Genomic DNA, 11,825 nt, shown 5'->3' with positions numbered 1-11,825 from the left:
CAGGTCCTTGAGGGAGGTGACCGTCACCTCCTTCATGGCTCGATCGGTGATGGTGGTTTCTCGGTGGGTCACCTCCTCCATGGCTCGATCGGTGATGGTGGTTTCTCGGTGGAAAGAAGGCTCTGGATCTGTGGAAATGGTGGTGGGATTGGAGCGGGGAAGGGGAGGGGTATTTATGGTGCGAGAACGGCCGCGCTTGGCAGAGGCGATCCGTGTGCTCAAGAGAGGGCGATCCGTGTGCGCGGGCTAAGAGCCGTTCGATCGCGACGCGGCCGAAGCATCTTCGCCGTCGATCGAAAGCACAGCCACCCCAGGCGGTGGGGGAAATCTCGGGCCCCGAAATCGAAATTGGCGCTCTGGGCGCTCTAGGCGGGCTGGGGCAAATTTTCTGAAATTTGGGCGCCGTGGGCGCGGAGAGCAAATTTTCGGCTGGCGCGCGGGTGGAATTCCGAATTTTCGGGGGCGGGGGCGGGCGGGCGAGAGGGGTGGGCCCATTGGTCCATGTGGTGGGCTTGGCCTACCGTGGACCAAGCCTATGACGACGCCCGGGCTTGGTCCACCATGGACAAGGCCAGAGGATCTGCCTGCGCCGCCGTCGGGACGGCGGAGGCTAGTGGAAGAGAGGGGAAGAAGGCAACAGGATGCACGAAAGATGGGATCTTTGAGCGCTTACCTCCACCTGGGAAGGGTTCGAGGCCGGTCGGCGATGGACAGGAACGGCGGCCCGCCGGCGACGGCCGGGATCCCTGCGTAAGGAAGCCCATGTTGTTGAGGCGCAGGAAAGCACCAAGGGAGGAAAGAACCAGAGCTCGGGGGCGGCCTCGAGGCTCACCGGGACTGGAGACCTGGCGGTGGCGGCGTCACGGCCATGCCAGCGTCGACAACGACATGTCGGAGCTCGTCCGCGCGCCTCCACGGTTGCTGAGATGAGGAAAGGGAGACACAGGTCCTGAGCTTCTTGGAGAAACGGGCATCTGAAAAGACATGGAAGGGCTCACCGGAGACACACGGCGGCGGCCACCGGACGGGAGCCGGAGCTCCCATCGCACAGCGAGAAAGAGAGAGGGAGGGAGAGAGGAGGGGGGCAGAGGCAGAGCAGCGGCGGCGCGGAAAGAAAGAGGAGCGGGGGTTGTTGGTTGGGCACTAGGGTTGCTGCCGGCTGCGCTGCAAGTCACGCTACTTATGTGCGAGCGATCAGCGGGAGCGTCTGACTGTCACGGCAAGCGGGCCCACTGGCAGCCAGACACGGAGGCGGGTCCTTGCACTGGGCGCCTTCGCAATGGACTCGCTCGCGCCGCAGACTTTGTCGGTTTCTCTTTCTTTCTCTTCTTTTCTTTTTTTTCTTTTCTCGAGTTATAACTCTCTCCATCTCAAAAATAATGTAAATCTCACTTCTCAAAGAGTCAAACAATTTCAAATTTTATTAAATTTACATAAAAGATTATTAACGTTTATATTGTAATATAAATATAATTAGATTAATAAGGTAATGTATTTTCATACTAAACCCATTTAAAGTATAGTTTATGTTATAATATAAATATTATTAGATTAATTATGTAATATATTTTCATAATAAATCTATTTAGAGATATAAATGTTTTAATATTTTGTATAAATTTGGTCAAATTTAAAATTATTTGGCTCCTTAGGAATTAAGAGTTGCATTCTTTTTAGGATGGAGGGGTAGTATATAATACGTACTACTGCTGTTAGTTTCTTTTTCTTTTTCCCGACAAAGCTTCTCCCTAGGTCCTACTTTCAAAGGAAAAAAAAAGATAGCAAATCGAGGTCTTCATTCTTTCTCTCTGTGTGTGTGTATATATATATACACACACATAAATGCCTGATAGTCTAATTACAATGCAAGTTTTGTTTCACTTCGACGTTCCGACCCATTTTGGAACCTTAATGATGAATTTAATGATGTATGTTGATAGAATAACAACTTTATCACCGAAGCAATCCCCGCTCCAGCCCATTAGTCACTTCAAGTTTGCTCTAAGTCAAAGGTTTGAAAGGACCTCAAGATGCCTAAAGGGGGTCCAGATGCCTAGAAGGGGTGAATAAGCTAATTTGCAACTTTAATTCACTTTTTAAATAGTCGGCAACCCAAATGTTTGGATACTCCGGATTTGAGGTGCGGAGTTTCTATGTCCGAGTATGAAAGTTCAAAGACAAACACTAAAGTATAGGTGCAGTAAATTTAGATTGAGTAAATTTGCAAGTATCAAGGGTTCCTTCTAAGTGTTTTTCACAAGCTGGTTCAAGCTAGAAGCTTGTAAATAAGTAGATCAAGCTCAAACTCTACAAAGTTAATCTCACAAGCAAATAGACAAAAGGTTAAGTAAAATGCACACGGAGTGACACAGATTTGTTTTCCGAAGTTCACTCCCAAAGAAGCTACGTCTCCTTTGAGGAGGAGTTCAAAAGACGGTGCTCAAAAACTCTTATGCTCCTCACCTAAGGGCGAAACCAACGCTTAAGCCCAAGGTCACTTACAATCAGTTCCTCCAAGAGGAAAGATGATTACAAACTTACCGTGATGCTCATAGCTTCGGCTGAGCATTCGCGAGCACGACTAGCCGTCTAGGAGCTCAAAGCTCCAAGAGTAAAAACTTGAATCCACTGGATTGACGAATACTAAGTGCTCAAAGGATGGAATGGCAGCTCACTAGCATAGATTTCTTCTCTTGCAACACTCTCACTTGAATCCCTAAAGAAAATCTCTCAAGAAAGGAAGAGAGTGAGTGAAAGAGCTCTTTGAAAAAATGGGCAAGATCCCCCTGGCTGATGGGGTAGGGGGTTATTTATACACTTACTCATAAAAACTAGCCGTTGGCGAAAGAGTAACCAGATACTCCGGGTATATGTCTAGATACTCCGGACATTGTTCCTGGACATTCCGCACAGAGAACCGGAGACTCCGATTTTGGTAGAGACACTCTCAAAATATTATTTTAAAGTGGTTTTTGTGGCTCACAAGTATTTGTATGGGTTTTCTTGAGCACTAGTTCTAAGTCAAAACCTGCAGATTAAAATTCCTCTTGATAGTATGGGGTTCCTATACTAAAAATAAAACAAAGTCTACTCTTCGAGTAAATTTCAACCACCGCTTTTTCATTTCCTTTTGAGGGGTCGTACTTCATTATTTTGCTTCTTCAATTTTAACACCTACACATATGCTAGATAACGAAAAACGTACATGTATTTTGTCATCTGAACACCAAAATCTACTTAGGGACATAGATATCTTTTACGTCTCCGGCTTGACTAGATTTAGAGAAAATATGCTAATTTTCACAATACAAAATAAATACACCATACCATCATCGCATATTTTATGGTAGATCTAATTAAATCAATTTGATGTTTTAGGTGTTGGCACTATCTTTTTTTTCTATAAACTCATCCAAAGTTAGACATGTCCGACTCATAATAAATTAGAGCTAAAGTGGCTAATTACTTGGAACGAAGGGAATAACGGCTAAAGATTTCACAACCTTAGTCCAACATGATAGCGGATCGAATTAAATCAATTTGATGTTTTAGATGTTGGTACTACCCTTTTCTATAAACTCGGTTAAAGTTAGACAATTCTGGCTCGGAGTAAAGTAAAGCTAAAGTGACTAATTACTTGGAACGGAGGAAATAACCGCTAAAGATTTCACAGCCTTAGTCCAATATTTTTTGTTGAGAACCATCATCCGAATCGAGAACCGTTTGAGCCTAGGCGTGCTCATACTTACTGCTAACTGTTCTCCCGACAATGTTAAGCGTGGTGTGTTCACAAAAATGTGGGTGTGCTTGTGCAGTGCGCACGCACCTTGTTTCATGAAATACGATAGACAATGCCCGTAAAGAATTGGGCTTGAGATCCATAAGAGTCATATCATAGTTGTAAATTGTTTAATGTGATCAGAGATCATGTGGAATAGGATTGTGAAACAAGCTGTGGGTTGATTGAGAGAAAAGAACCTTTTGTAAAAAGGCACATCCCACTGAAGTTGTATTTCTCTTCTACTAAGGGCAAGTATATTGGAGCCATCTCATAGGCGGTCTCATCCAATGATACGTCATCTTAAAACAACTGAACAGACAAACTCTACGATAGACAACCTCTAAAATATACTATTTTTTATTATCTTGCAGTACTGCCGTACCCTTGATTTGTGGAATGAAAAAAGAATATTGTGAGTAGCGTAACAATACCAACTCGTACAAATGGTGAGTAAGCAGTCTCATAGTCCTTAATGTTAGCCTATGAGGTCGTTGTTTCGCGAAGCGACCACCTCCTCCTCTCTCATCCCCTCTCTCTCCGCATAATCAAAAATCCTACAAGATTTGCACGAGACAACCTATAAAACCGCTGACGTGCAGCAAAAGCAGGTTGGTGTGTATCTTCATGTTGTCTGGGTGGCTTGCTGGATTATTCAAAGTACAGATGTCCTACAAAATATCTTTAGAGAAACATCCCAACTGCTAGTGATAGTTAGATTGAGTGACCTCTTGAAGCTCATGAAATGCCAAAAAGTTACTTATACTATGCTCTAACCGAGGGAATGTTCTCCGTAACTAGTTGTATAGGGCTTTAGAGTGGCATTTGTGAGGTTGGAGAGTACGTAAAGACTACAAAATTGTTGAGTTCGTGACAAATTGGCCTTTCAGAGAACGTGGTGATTGAGCGGTTCTTCCTCAACTCTGGCAGCTTTCGCTGGTGATCCTGGCGATGATTTATTCCACCTCCTTACAAGTATGAGATCAACTGACTTGATAAAACAACCGGCATAACGGGGTTGTCTTTTCTTTTTCTCCTCTGCCAAGCATGCATGAGCCATCCGAAAAATACAACATATAGATGCGACTACGGTGTCCATGCAGCTTTCTATTTTTGGAGCGCTAAACTCAACGACTCTGCAAAGTTCTAATCAACTTGCAGTGTTGCAGGGACGGATACAAACCACGACACTGAAATAGTGTGATAAATTAAGAAACAAAACGCAAGTGTAATATATCACACCGACCCAACCTAAACAAGTAAAAGTTATGACAGCATATGCAATGATGCATAGTTACTTATTGAACCCGACCCTCACACACATGCAGCTAAAAAAGCACTCAGATAACAGTTATAGAAACATATGCAATTGAATGGTCTTATGGTAACTCAACATCTATCGCATGGCACCGACTGCAAGGCTCCAAAACATTAAACTTAACTGCAGGAGGTACTCTTCCCACGATGTACCTATCTACAGCCCTCAGTGCTTTATGTGCTTCCAAGATCTGATCCCTGGGGATGGGCCAGCATTCGCTTATGTTTTGGACATAACATCTATGCACATCTGCACCAGTGAACCCATCACATATGGTGTCCACTGTAAGACTTTCAAGGGATGTCGCATTCTCGAGAATATGACAAGTTAGCTCAACCATGCTCTTTGCTGAGCAGAATCCATTGATCTGCACCTTCCTGATACTAGCATGTTTGTCCCCAAGAATCTGCCTCATATGCCAGGCATTCCCGAAAACAGAATCATGCTTCACCTCATTCTGATTTACCTGCACAGGATCAAATCAATGTCCCTTAAATCTAACCACAGATATTGCAAGACAAACACTTACTTTCTGAATAGAATTGCAAGATGAAAAGCAACTTACACTCAAGATGAAAGTCTCCAATGCAGGTGAAGCATCCAGAAACGAAACCAAAGACAAATAGTCATAGGCTGGGGAAAAAGCCTTAGCACAAATATGAATCTCTAAGCACTTCAGATTAAGAAACTTGTCGGCTACCATAGGTGCATTAACCTTCTGCGTAAAGATATCAGGTCAATTATATTTGCATTACTGTTATAATCATAACACTGGTATCCGTAACCTGAAGTTTCAGAGAATACCTCACTAGATGAAGTTACTGTAAGAGTTTCAAGAGTTGGCACAGTGGAAGGAAGCTTGGTAATAGCATAACTGACAGAGCTCCAATTATATGAAAGCATAAAATCTAGGGTCTTCACCTGCGATGATTCTCCAAGTGTGAGGTGTACTGGGTCACCGTAGAGTGCCAGAGTGTGGAGGTTTGGAGCTTTGCTCTCAATCACTTGGAGCATATTGCATTCAGACACACGAAGGAAGCTGAGCCGCTCCAGCCAGAATGGTATCTTCAGGGAGATTAGCTCACCACAATAGATGAGTTCCAACTGCTCCAAAGCAAAAGAATTGGAGAAAAGATTCCCTAACTCATCCCCAGTGGTACACACAGTATACAGCTGCAGCTTTGTCAGGCTTCTCAAACAATCAAATCCAACCGGGGGACGGAAGGCACAGTCACTGAGGCGGAGATGTCGAATTGAGTTTCCACACCCACCAAATAAAAGTGAGCATGGGAAGCTGTACTTTGTCCTGTAATTTCTAGGCAGAAAAACTGTGACTTCTTCAATCCCAGGTGTGATACCAATCTGAAGCCAACGATCAAGACGACAAGTGTCGACCTTGCAAGAATCAGGGAATCCAAGATAGAGTGCCTTCACACCGATGCCTAAGTGATTTTTCAGAATTTGGTCAACTCTCATGGTGAAACACCTTGCTACACGACCAGCACGTGCATTTCGTTTCAAGCATAGTGTTTCCTTGGTGAATATTAGATTGGGGTGGCATCTCCAAGAACGTAAAAATGCATGAGATACACAGGCAGAATGGGCAGCATCTCGCAGTGGCATTAGGGAATGTATATGGCACCAGATATCCTGCAATAGCATGAAAAAATACTTCAAAACTGGAACTGTCAAGGCAAATAATTTCTTCAGATTTTTTGAAGCAATGGGATTACGTGGAGTAAAATTCTATCACAGGTGATCTCTTCATGTTTGTACAAATGTGCAGCGACACATAGTGAGATGGAATATAATTGTAGTTCATAGTAGGTAGGCTTGCCATGTACACTAGAATGCAATAAATAAGGAGCTGTACACTACAACTGTAGTTCACAGTAGGAGTGTTGTTATTTTGGGAAAAGCCAGAGTCACTACTAAGGAGTTGTACACTAGAATGCAATAAACAAACCAATGCAGCAAAGAACAGAAATAATATCAACTTCTGCATATGGTGCAAAGTATTCATCAATATTTAAACAGCCTAGCAAAATTTGGCGGCTACAAAAAGGATGCCTTGAAAATTACTCAGCAGACCAGTACAAAATAATACTCCCTCCGGTTTGAAATATGTTGTTTCTGAATTCTTGCTGGTCAAACTTTTTTTATTTTGATCATCAATATAGAAAAAATACCTACCTAGATTGACAATTTCAAACATATGTTACTAGATTTTCCATGAAGAGGACTTTCAAAATTTTTATTTATATTTCTTCGAAATGTTTGGTCAAAGCTTCACTTGAAAACCATGTCAATGTCCTAAATGACATGCTGTATTTGAATCAGAAGGAACATTAACTTCTGCAGGTACAAAGTAATAATGAATATTTAAACAGCCTAAAACGGCAGCTACAAAATAAGATACATGGCACAGGAGTACAAGGATGTGCAGTTCAAGTTCACAAGTGACCATCTTTCTTTTTCGCCAAGCATACAGCCCTGATTGGTCCTACTTTCTACAAAGAGCCAGTGGAAGGTTTCATAGAAAAATGAACCCAGGAATTCAGAATGGGGAACCACAAAGAAGAGCACTGTTACTTCGTCTTAAAATGATATCATGTAACAAAAACTGCCAAAGTGCCTTTTAATGACTCATGTCAATCTGCAAGTACTGACCAGATGGTAACCAGGTTACAGAAATATGGAATTTGGTTATGTGTTTCCATCTTTTCCACAGGGGCAAGTGGGTGCACAGGTTTCTGAAAGCTGAATATTTTAAATAGACACTTTTGTTATGTTTGTCATGCAAGTATGTAACTAACCTCATCTCAGTATTGAGGAAGTTAGACTTTAGCCTTCAGTATCACAATAACAAAGAAGTAAATACTAGATCTCTTTCACAGACTTTACGTATAGGTCCATCAATTTGAGCATTTGCAGAAAGCATAGTGATGTTTTAGTTTTGATATAAGCTTTCCAAAACCAACATTTGTGCAATACCTCAGGAAGGTTTGACCCTGGATATCTTGACCTTTTACCACCCTCAGAATGATCATCTTCTTGGCAGAGTGAGTCCTTTTTCTTGGGCACTTTAGTTGACTTTTGATCTGCAGCATATCATGCATGAATAGATACAATATCAATATTAACAGAAGTAAGCAGTCAAGCATTATAACATGTGCATAGCAATCCAACCTTTTCTTCTGTTCATCTTTTGCAAGAACACTAAACTGTTTACTATGGAACTTATATTATACCAAAGCATATAAAAGGCAACTTGTTTCAATTCAAGGAAAAAAAAAGCTAGAATGGACCATAAAAATTTCGCAATGTGCCCTCTGCAAAAACATTGCCATCTCCCCAAGTACATGATGGAGGAGCCTGTCAGCCAATGATCAATTTCCTTTCCCAACCATCTTCTCCCTGTAAAGGCTCACATCTCATACTAGCTGAGCAAGGAAGGCTTCCCAGCAAACTTGACACTGTAGCGCATGGTGCCTCAGCCGTCTCTCAAATCATGTCATGTTTATGGATACTGCTAACCATGATAATTATTTCTTTTTACCTCTTGGATTACCCCAATTATTATTGAACCTAATTAGAACTGCTGATAGTCAGATTATAGGGGGTTGGGTGGGTGGGGGAGCTGCCATCAGACACCATATAAAAATATAATCTTTGTAAGGAAGAAACATATAAGCAGCACCAGAGGCTCGTTCCATAGGGCAATGGGAGCAGTACTACGCAGATCAGCAATATATTCCAATTCAGACCATGGCATTGGGCACAGCGCATCAGAAGAGATCAATAACAGAGGGGCCGAGCAGGTGAGGGACTGAGAGGTGACTTACTGTGGATTCGCCGGCGACGCCTCCGCTCCTTCTGCTTGAACATGAGGCGATTCAGCGCCACGAACCCCATGGTTCGCGGGCGGGCGGCGGCGGCGGCGGGGCGGACGGGGGCGGGCGGGGCGGCCGGCGGCGGGGAATTGGGAGGGCGCAGGTCGGTGGCGGGCTGGCGGCTGGCAATTGGGATGTCGGGGATGGCCGGATGGAAACCTATAATGACCCACGTGTCAGCGGGTCCGGCGGGTTTGCGGGTTTAATATTAATTTTTCAAATCCGTTATAAACTATCCGTTGGTTACATATCTAAATCCGTACCCGCACCCACCGGGTTTAGTATCCGCGGATACGCGGGTATTTCATAGCCGTTGCCATCCTTAGTTCCGAGGGCACGAAGCCGCACCTGGCCAACCTCACTTTGCCCTTCCATCTCTCTATGTGCGCAAGTGCTTGTGTGCTTGTGTCTCCTCTAGATCTATCTGCACCCCTGTCTCTAGGTACCTCGATTCCGCACCTCCGGCGCGCTCTCGTTTTCGATTCGAAATCGTCCGAAATAACTGAAGAGGGCGCTAGGGGAAGAAATCAAGTCGGCGCCGCCGGGTTGGGGCCTTTGGGTAAGGAGAAGGGTGGGGTCACCCTTCTTTTTTTCTTATGGTGATGAGGAGTAGGGCTACAGAATACAGATGTTAGGAGAAGGGCGGGGTCACCCTTCTTTTTTTCTTATGGTGATGAGGAGTAGGGCTACAGAGCACAGATGCTCCGTGAACAAATAGAGCTCTAGAATGCGACGTCGAAAGGAGAGCGAGAGAGAATTGGGTAGGAGGAAACCAATCTGATGTAATCTTGAATGGGCCACGATCTGTTCGTGTGGGCTTCGTGTACGGGCCCTCGTTATTTATGCCCTTTTCTACTTTACGCTGCTAGACTACCATGGCCCCGTTTAAATCGCAAATGTTTATAATATTTGGAACTTTTTGGTACTGTAGCGTTTTCGTTTGTATTTGACAAATTTTATCTAATTATGGACTAACTAGGCTTAAAAGATTCGTCTCGTGATGTACAATTAAACTGTGCAATTAGTTATTTTTTTTACATACATTTACTGCTCCATGCATGTGTCCCAAAATTGATGTGATGGAGAGAGAGTGTAAAAAGTTGGAAGTTGGAAGGAATCTAAACAAGGCCCATGTTTACATTTTTCTTAAAAAAGACTACCATGTTTACATAGTTTCCTCCTCTCAAAAAAGAAAACAAATTCCGAAACCGAGTTGGCTCCAAAAACTATTACTTCCACTGTTTTTATTTTCATATTGTATTAGGTTTATCCTAAGTCAAATTTGGCCAACTTTAACCAAATTTATAGAAAAATAATAACACGTTTACAATACCAAATTTGTTTCATTAAATCCACCATGAAGTATACGTTGATAGCGTATATGTTGAATATTATAGTTATTGCTATATTTTTCTATAGACTTGGTCAAATTAGCTAATTTTGATTTAGGATAAAACTAATACGATATATAAATAAAAACGGAGAGAGTAAGAGCTAGGAGCCTAGGAGCCCAACAATTTTCCATTACAAAAAAGAAAAGGAGCACAGGAAGCAGGAAAAGGATGACGCGTTCTAAATGGTGATGTTTGCACACAGCCATCATGTTATAAGAACGGGTCATGGCCAGCGAACTTTTGGCTGAAGGTCTGAAGAGCTAAACTACTAGTCTCGAAAGATCAAATCAAGTGCTAAAGGCACAGGGTGTGATACCACAGGATAGCCTGGACGTTTAGCGGTTATGTCAGGGAAAAAAAAGAAGCAGCATTGTACAGTTGGATACTGGACACTACCTAAACATTAAGTTTACAACAACATGTGCAACATTGCACACTTAATTGTTAGATAACTTTGGTTTCTTCACACCTATAGTATGTTTAATCTACATAGGATCAGTGTTAACAACAATTAAATTAAATGGCTCCAAATCAGATACTAGATGTCTTTGCAAGAAGAAAGTCTCCAAGAGACGAGAAGCGTCCAGAAATGAAACCAAAGACAAATAATGATAGGCTGTGGGGAAGCGATGATAATTAATACATAGAAAAATCTTCAAGTACTTGAGGTGCTGGAATTTGTCAGCTACCATAGGTGCATTAATCCTCTACATAAAGATATTCCAAATTTGTTATGTTCCTGAGCATGGCTACTGTTATGCATCATAAAACTGGTATCTAATAATGTGATTATGCCTCATTTATCGAAGATATGTTAAGAGTTTCAAGATGTGGCACAATGGAAGGAAGCTTGGTAATAGCATAACTGACAGTGTGAGGCTTATGTGGAAAATCCACATTTAGGTTCTTCAGTTGTGATGATTTTCCCAAGTGACATTTGAACTGGGTCACCACATAAGTCAAGAGTGGAGAGGTTTGGAGCTGTGCTCTCCATCACTTGAAGGCTTTTGCACCAAACTACTCTCAGGTAGCTGAGCCGCTCCAGCCAGAATGGTATCTTTAGGCGGATTACCTCATTGCATATACCAAGTATCAACTGCTCCAAAGCAAAAGAATTGGAAATAAGATACCCTAACTCATCCCTTGTAATGCGCACTTTATTAAGATCTAGCTTTGTAAGACTCCTCAAGCAATCAAATCCAACCATGGGTCCGAAGGCACAATCGGTCCTTGCATTGTATGCGAAGGGCAAGCTTGGGCGCTGTCCATAACGAGGCACAACCGTCTTATCACAGGAATCGCTGGCCGTGGCATGCCGCACGGCGTGGTCACCGGAGGGCCTGTTTGTGTGCCGTTTGGCACACCAACAGGGTCGTGCCGGTTTGGTTTGAGCAAGGGGCACGCGCTTATGAGTTTCCGTATGGTACTAATAATTCAGCGTG

General features: G+C 43.0%; 1 protein-coding gene across 3 annotated transcripts; it reads right to left on the bottom strand.

Annotated features, from left to right (window-relative positions):
- Positions 1-4,965: 4,965 nt before the first annotated feature.
- On the bottom strand, positions 4,966-9,096 carry LOC112876213. Of its 3 annotated transcripts, none has more exons than XM_025940267.1 (5): positions 8,942-9,096; positions 8,091-8,197; positions 5,901-6,746; positions 5,662-5,814; positions 4,966-5,562 (listed from the first exon to the last, which is right to left on the bottom strand). In XM_025940267.1, exons 1-5 carry the CDS (start codon positions 9,009-9,011, stop codon positions 5,158-5,160), a joined length of 1,581 nt encoding a protein of 526 aa, XP_025796052.1. In that variant the 5' UTR covers positions 9,012-9,096; the 3' UTR covers positions 4,966-5,157. The 3 variants fall into 3 exon arrangements, with proteins under 3 accessions (XP_025796052.1, XP_025796053.1, XP_025796054.1); XM_025940268.1 differs by having other exon boundaries at positions 5,662-5,811; XM_025940269.1 differs by having other exon boundaries at positions 5,662-5,811; positions 6,018-6,746.
- Positions 9,097-11,825: the final 2,729 nt, after the last annotated feature.

This window comes from Panicum hallii, chromosome 9 (assembly GCF_002211085.1).
Source record: "Panicum hallii strain FIL2 chromosome 9, PHallii_v3.1, whole genome shotgun sequence".
Classification (NCBI taxonomy): Eukaryota; Viridiplantae; Streptophyta; class Magnoliopsida; order Poales; family Poaceae; genus Panicum; species Panicum hallii.
Note: the sequence above shows the minus strand (reverse complement) of the source record. Positions and strands in the feature narration are given on the sequence as shown.

What these genes read in the sequence shown, in the direction of transcription:
- LOC112876213 (XM_025940267.1), bottom strand. Translation starts at nt 9,011, where the DNA reads ATGGGGTTCGTGGCGCTGAATCGCCTCATGTTCAAGCAGAAGGAGCGG. An exon ending in CAGTAACTTCATCTAGTGAG is followed by an intron (nt 5,815 to 5,900) that starts GTATTCTCTGAA and finishes ATCTTTACGCAG; the next exon opens with AAGGTTAATGCACCTATGGT. An exon ending in TGGAGACTTTCATCTTGAGT is followed by an intron (nt 5,563 to 5,661) that starts GTAAGTTGCTTT and finishes GATCCTGTGCAG; the next exon opens with GTAAATCAGAATGAGGTGAA.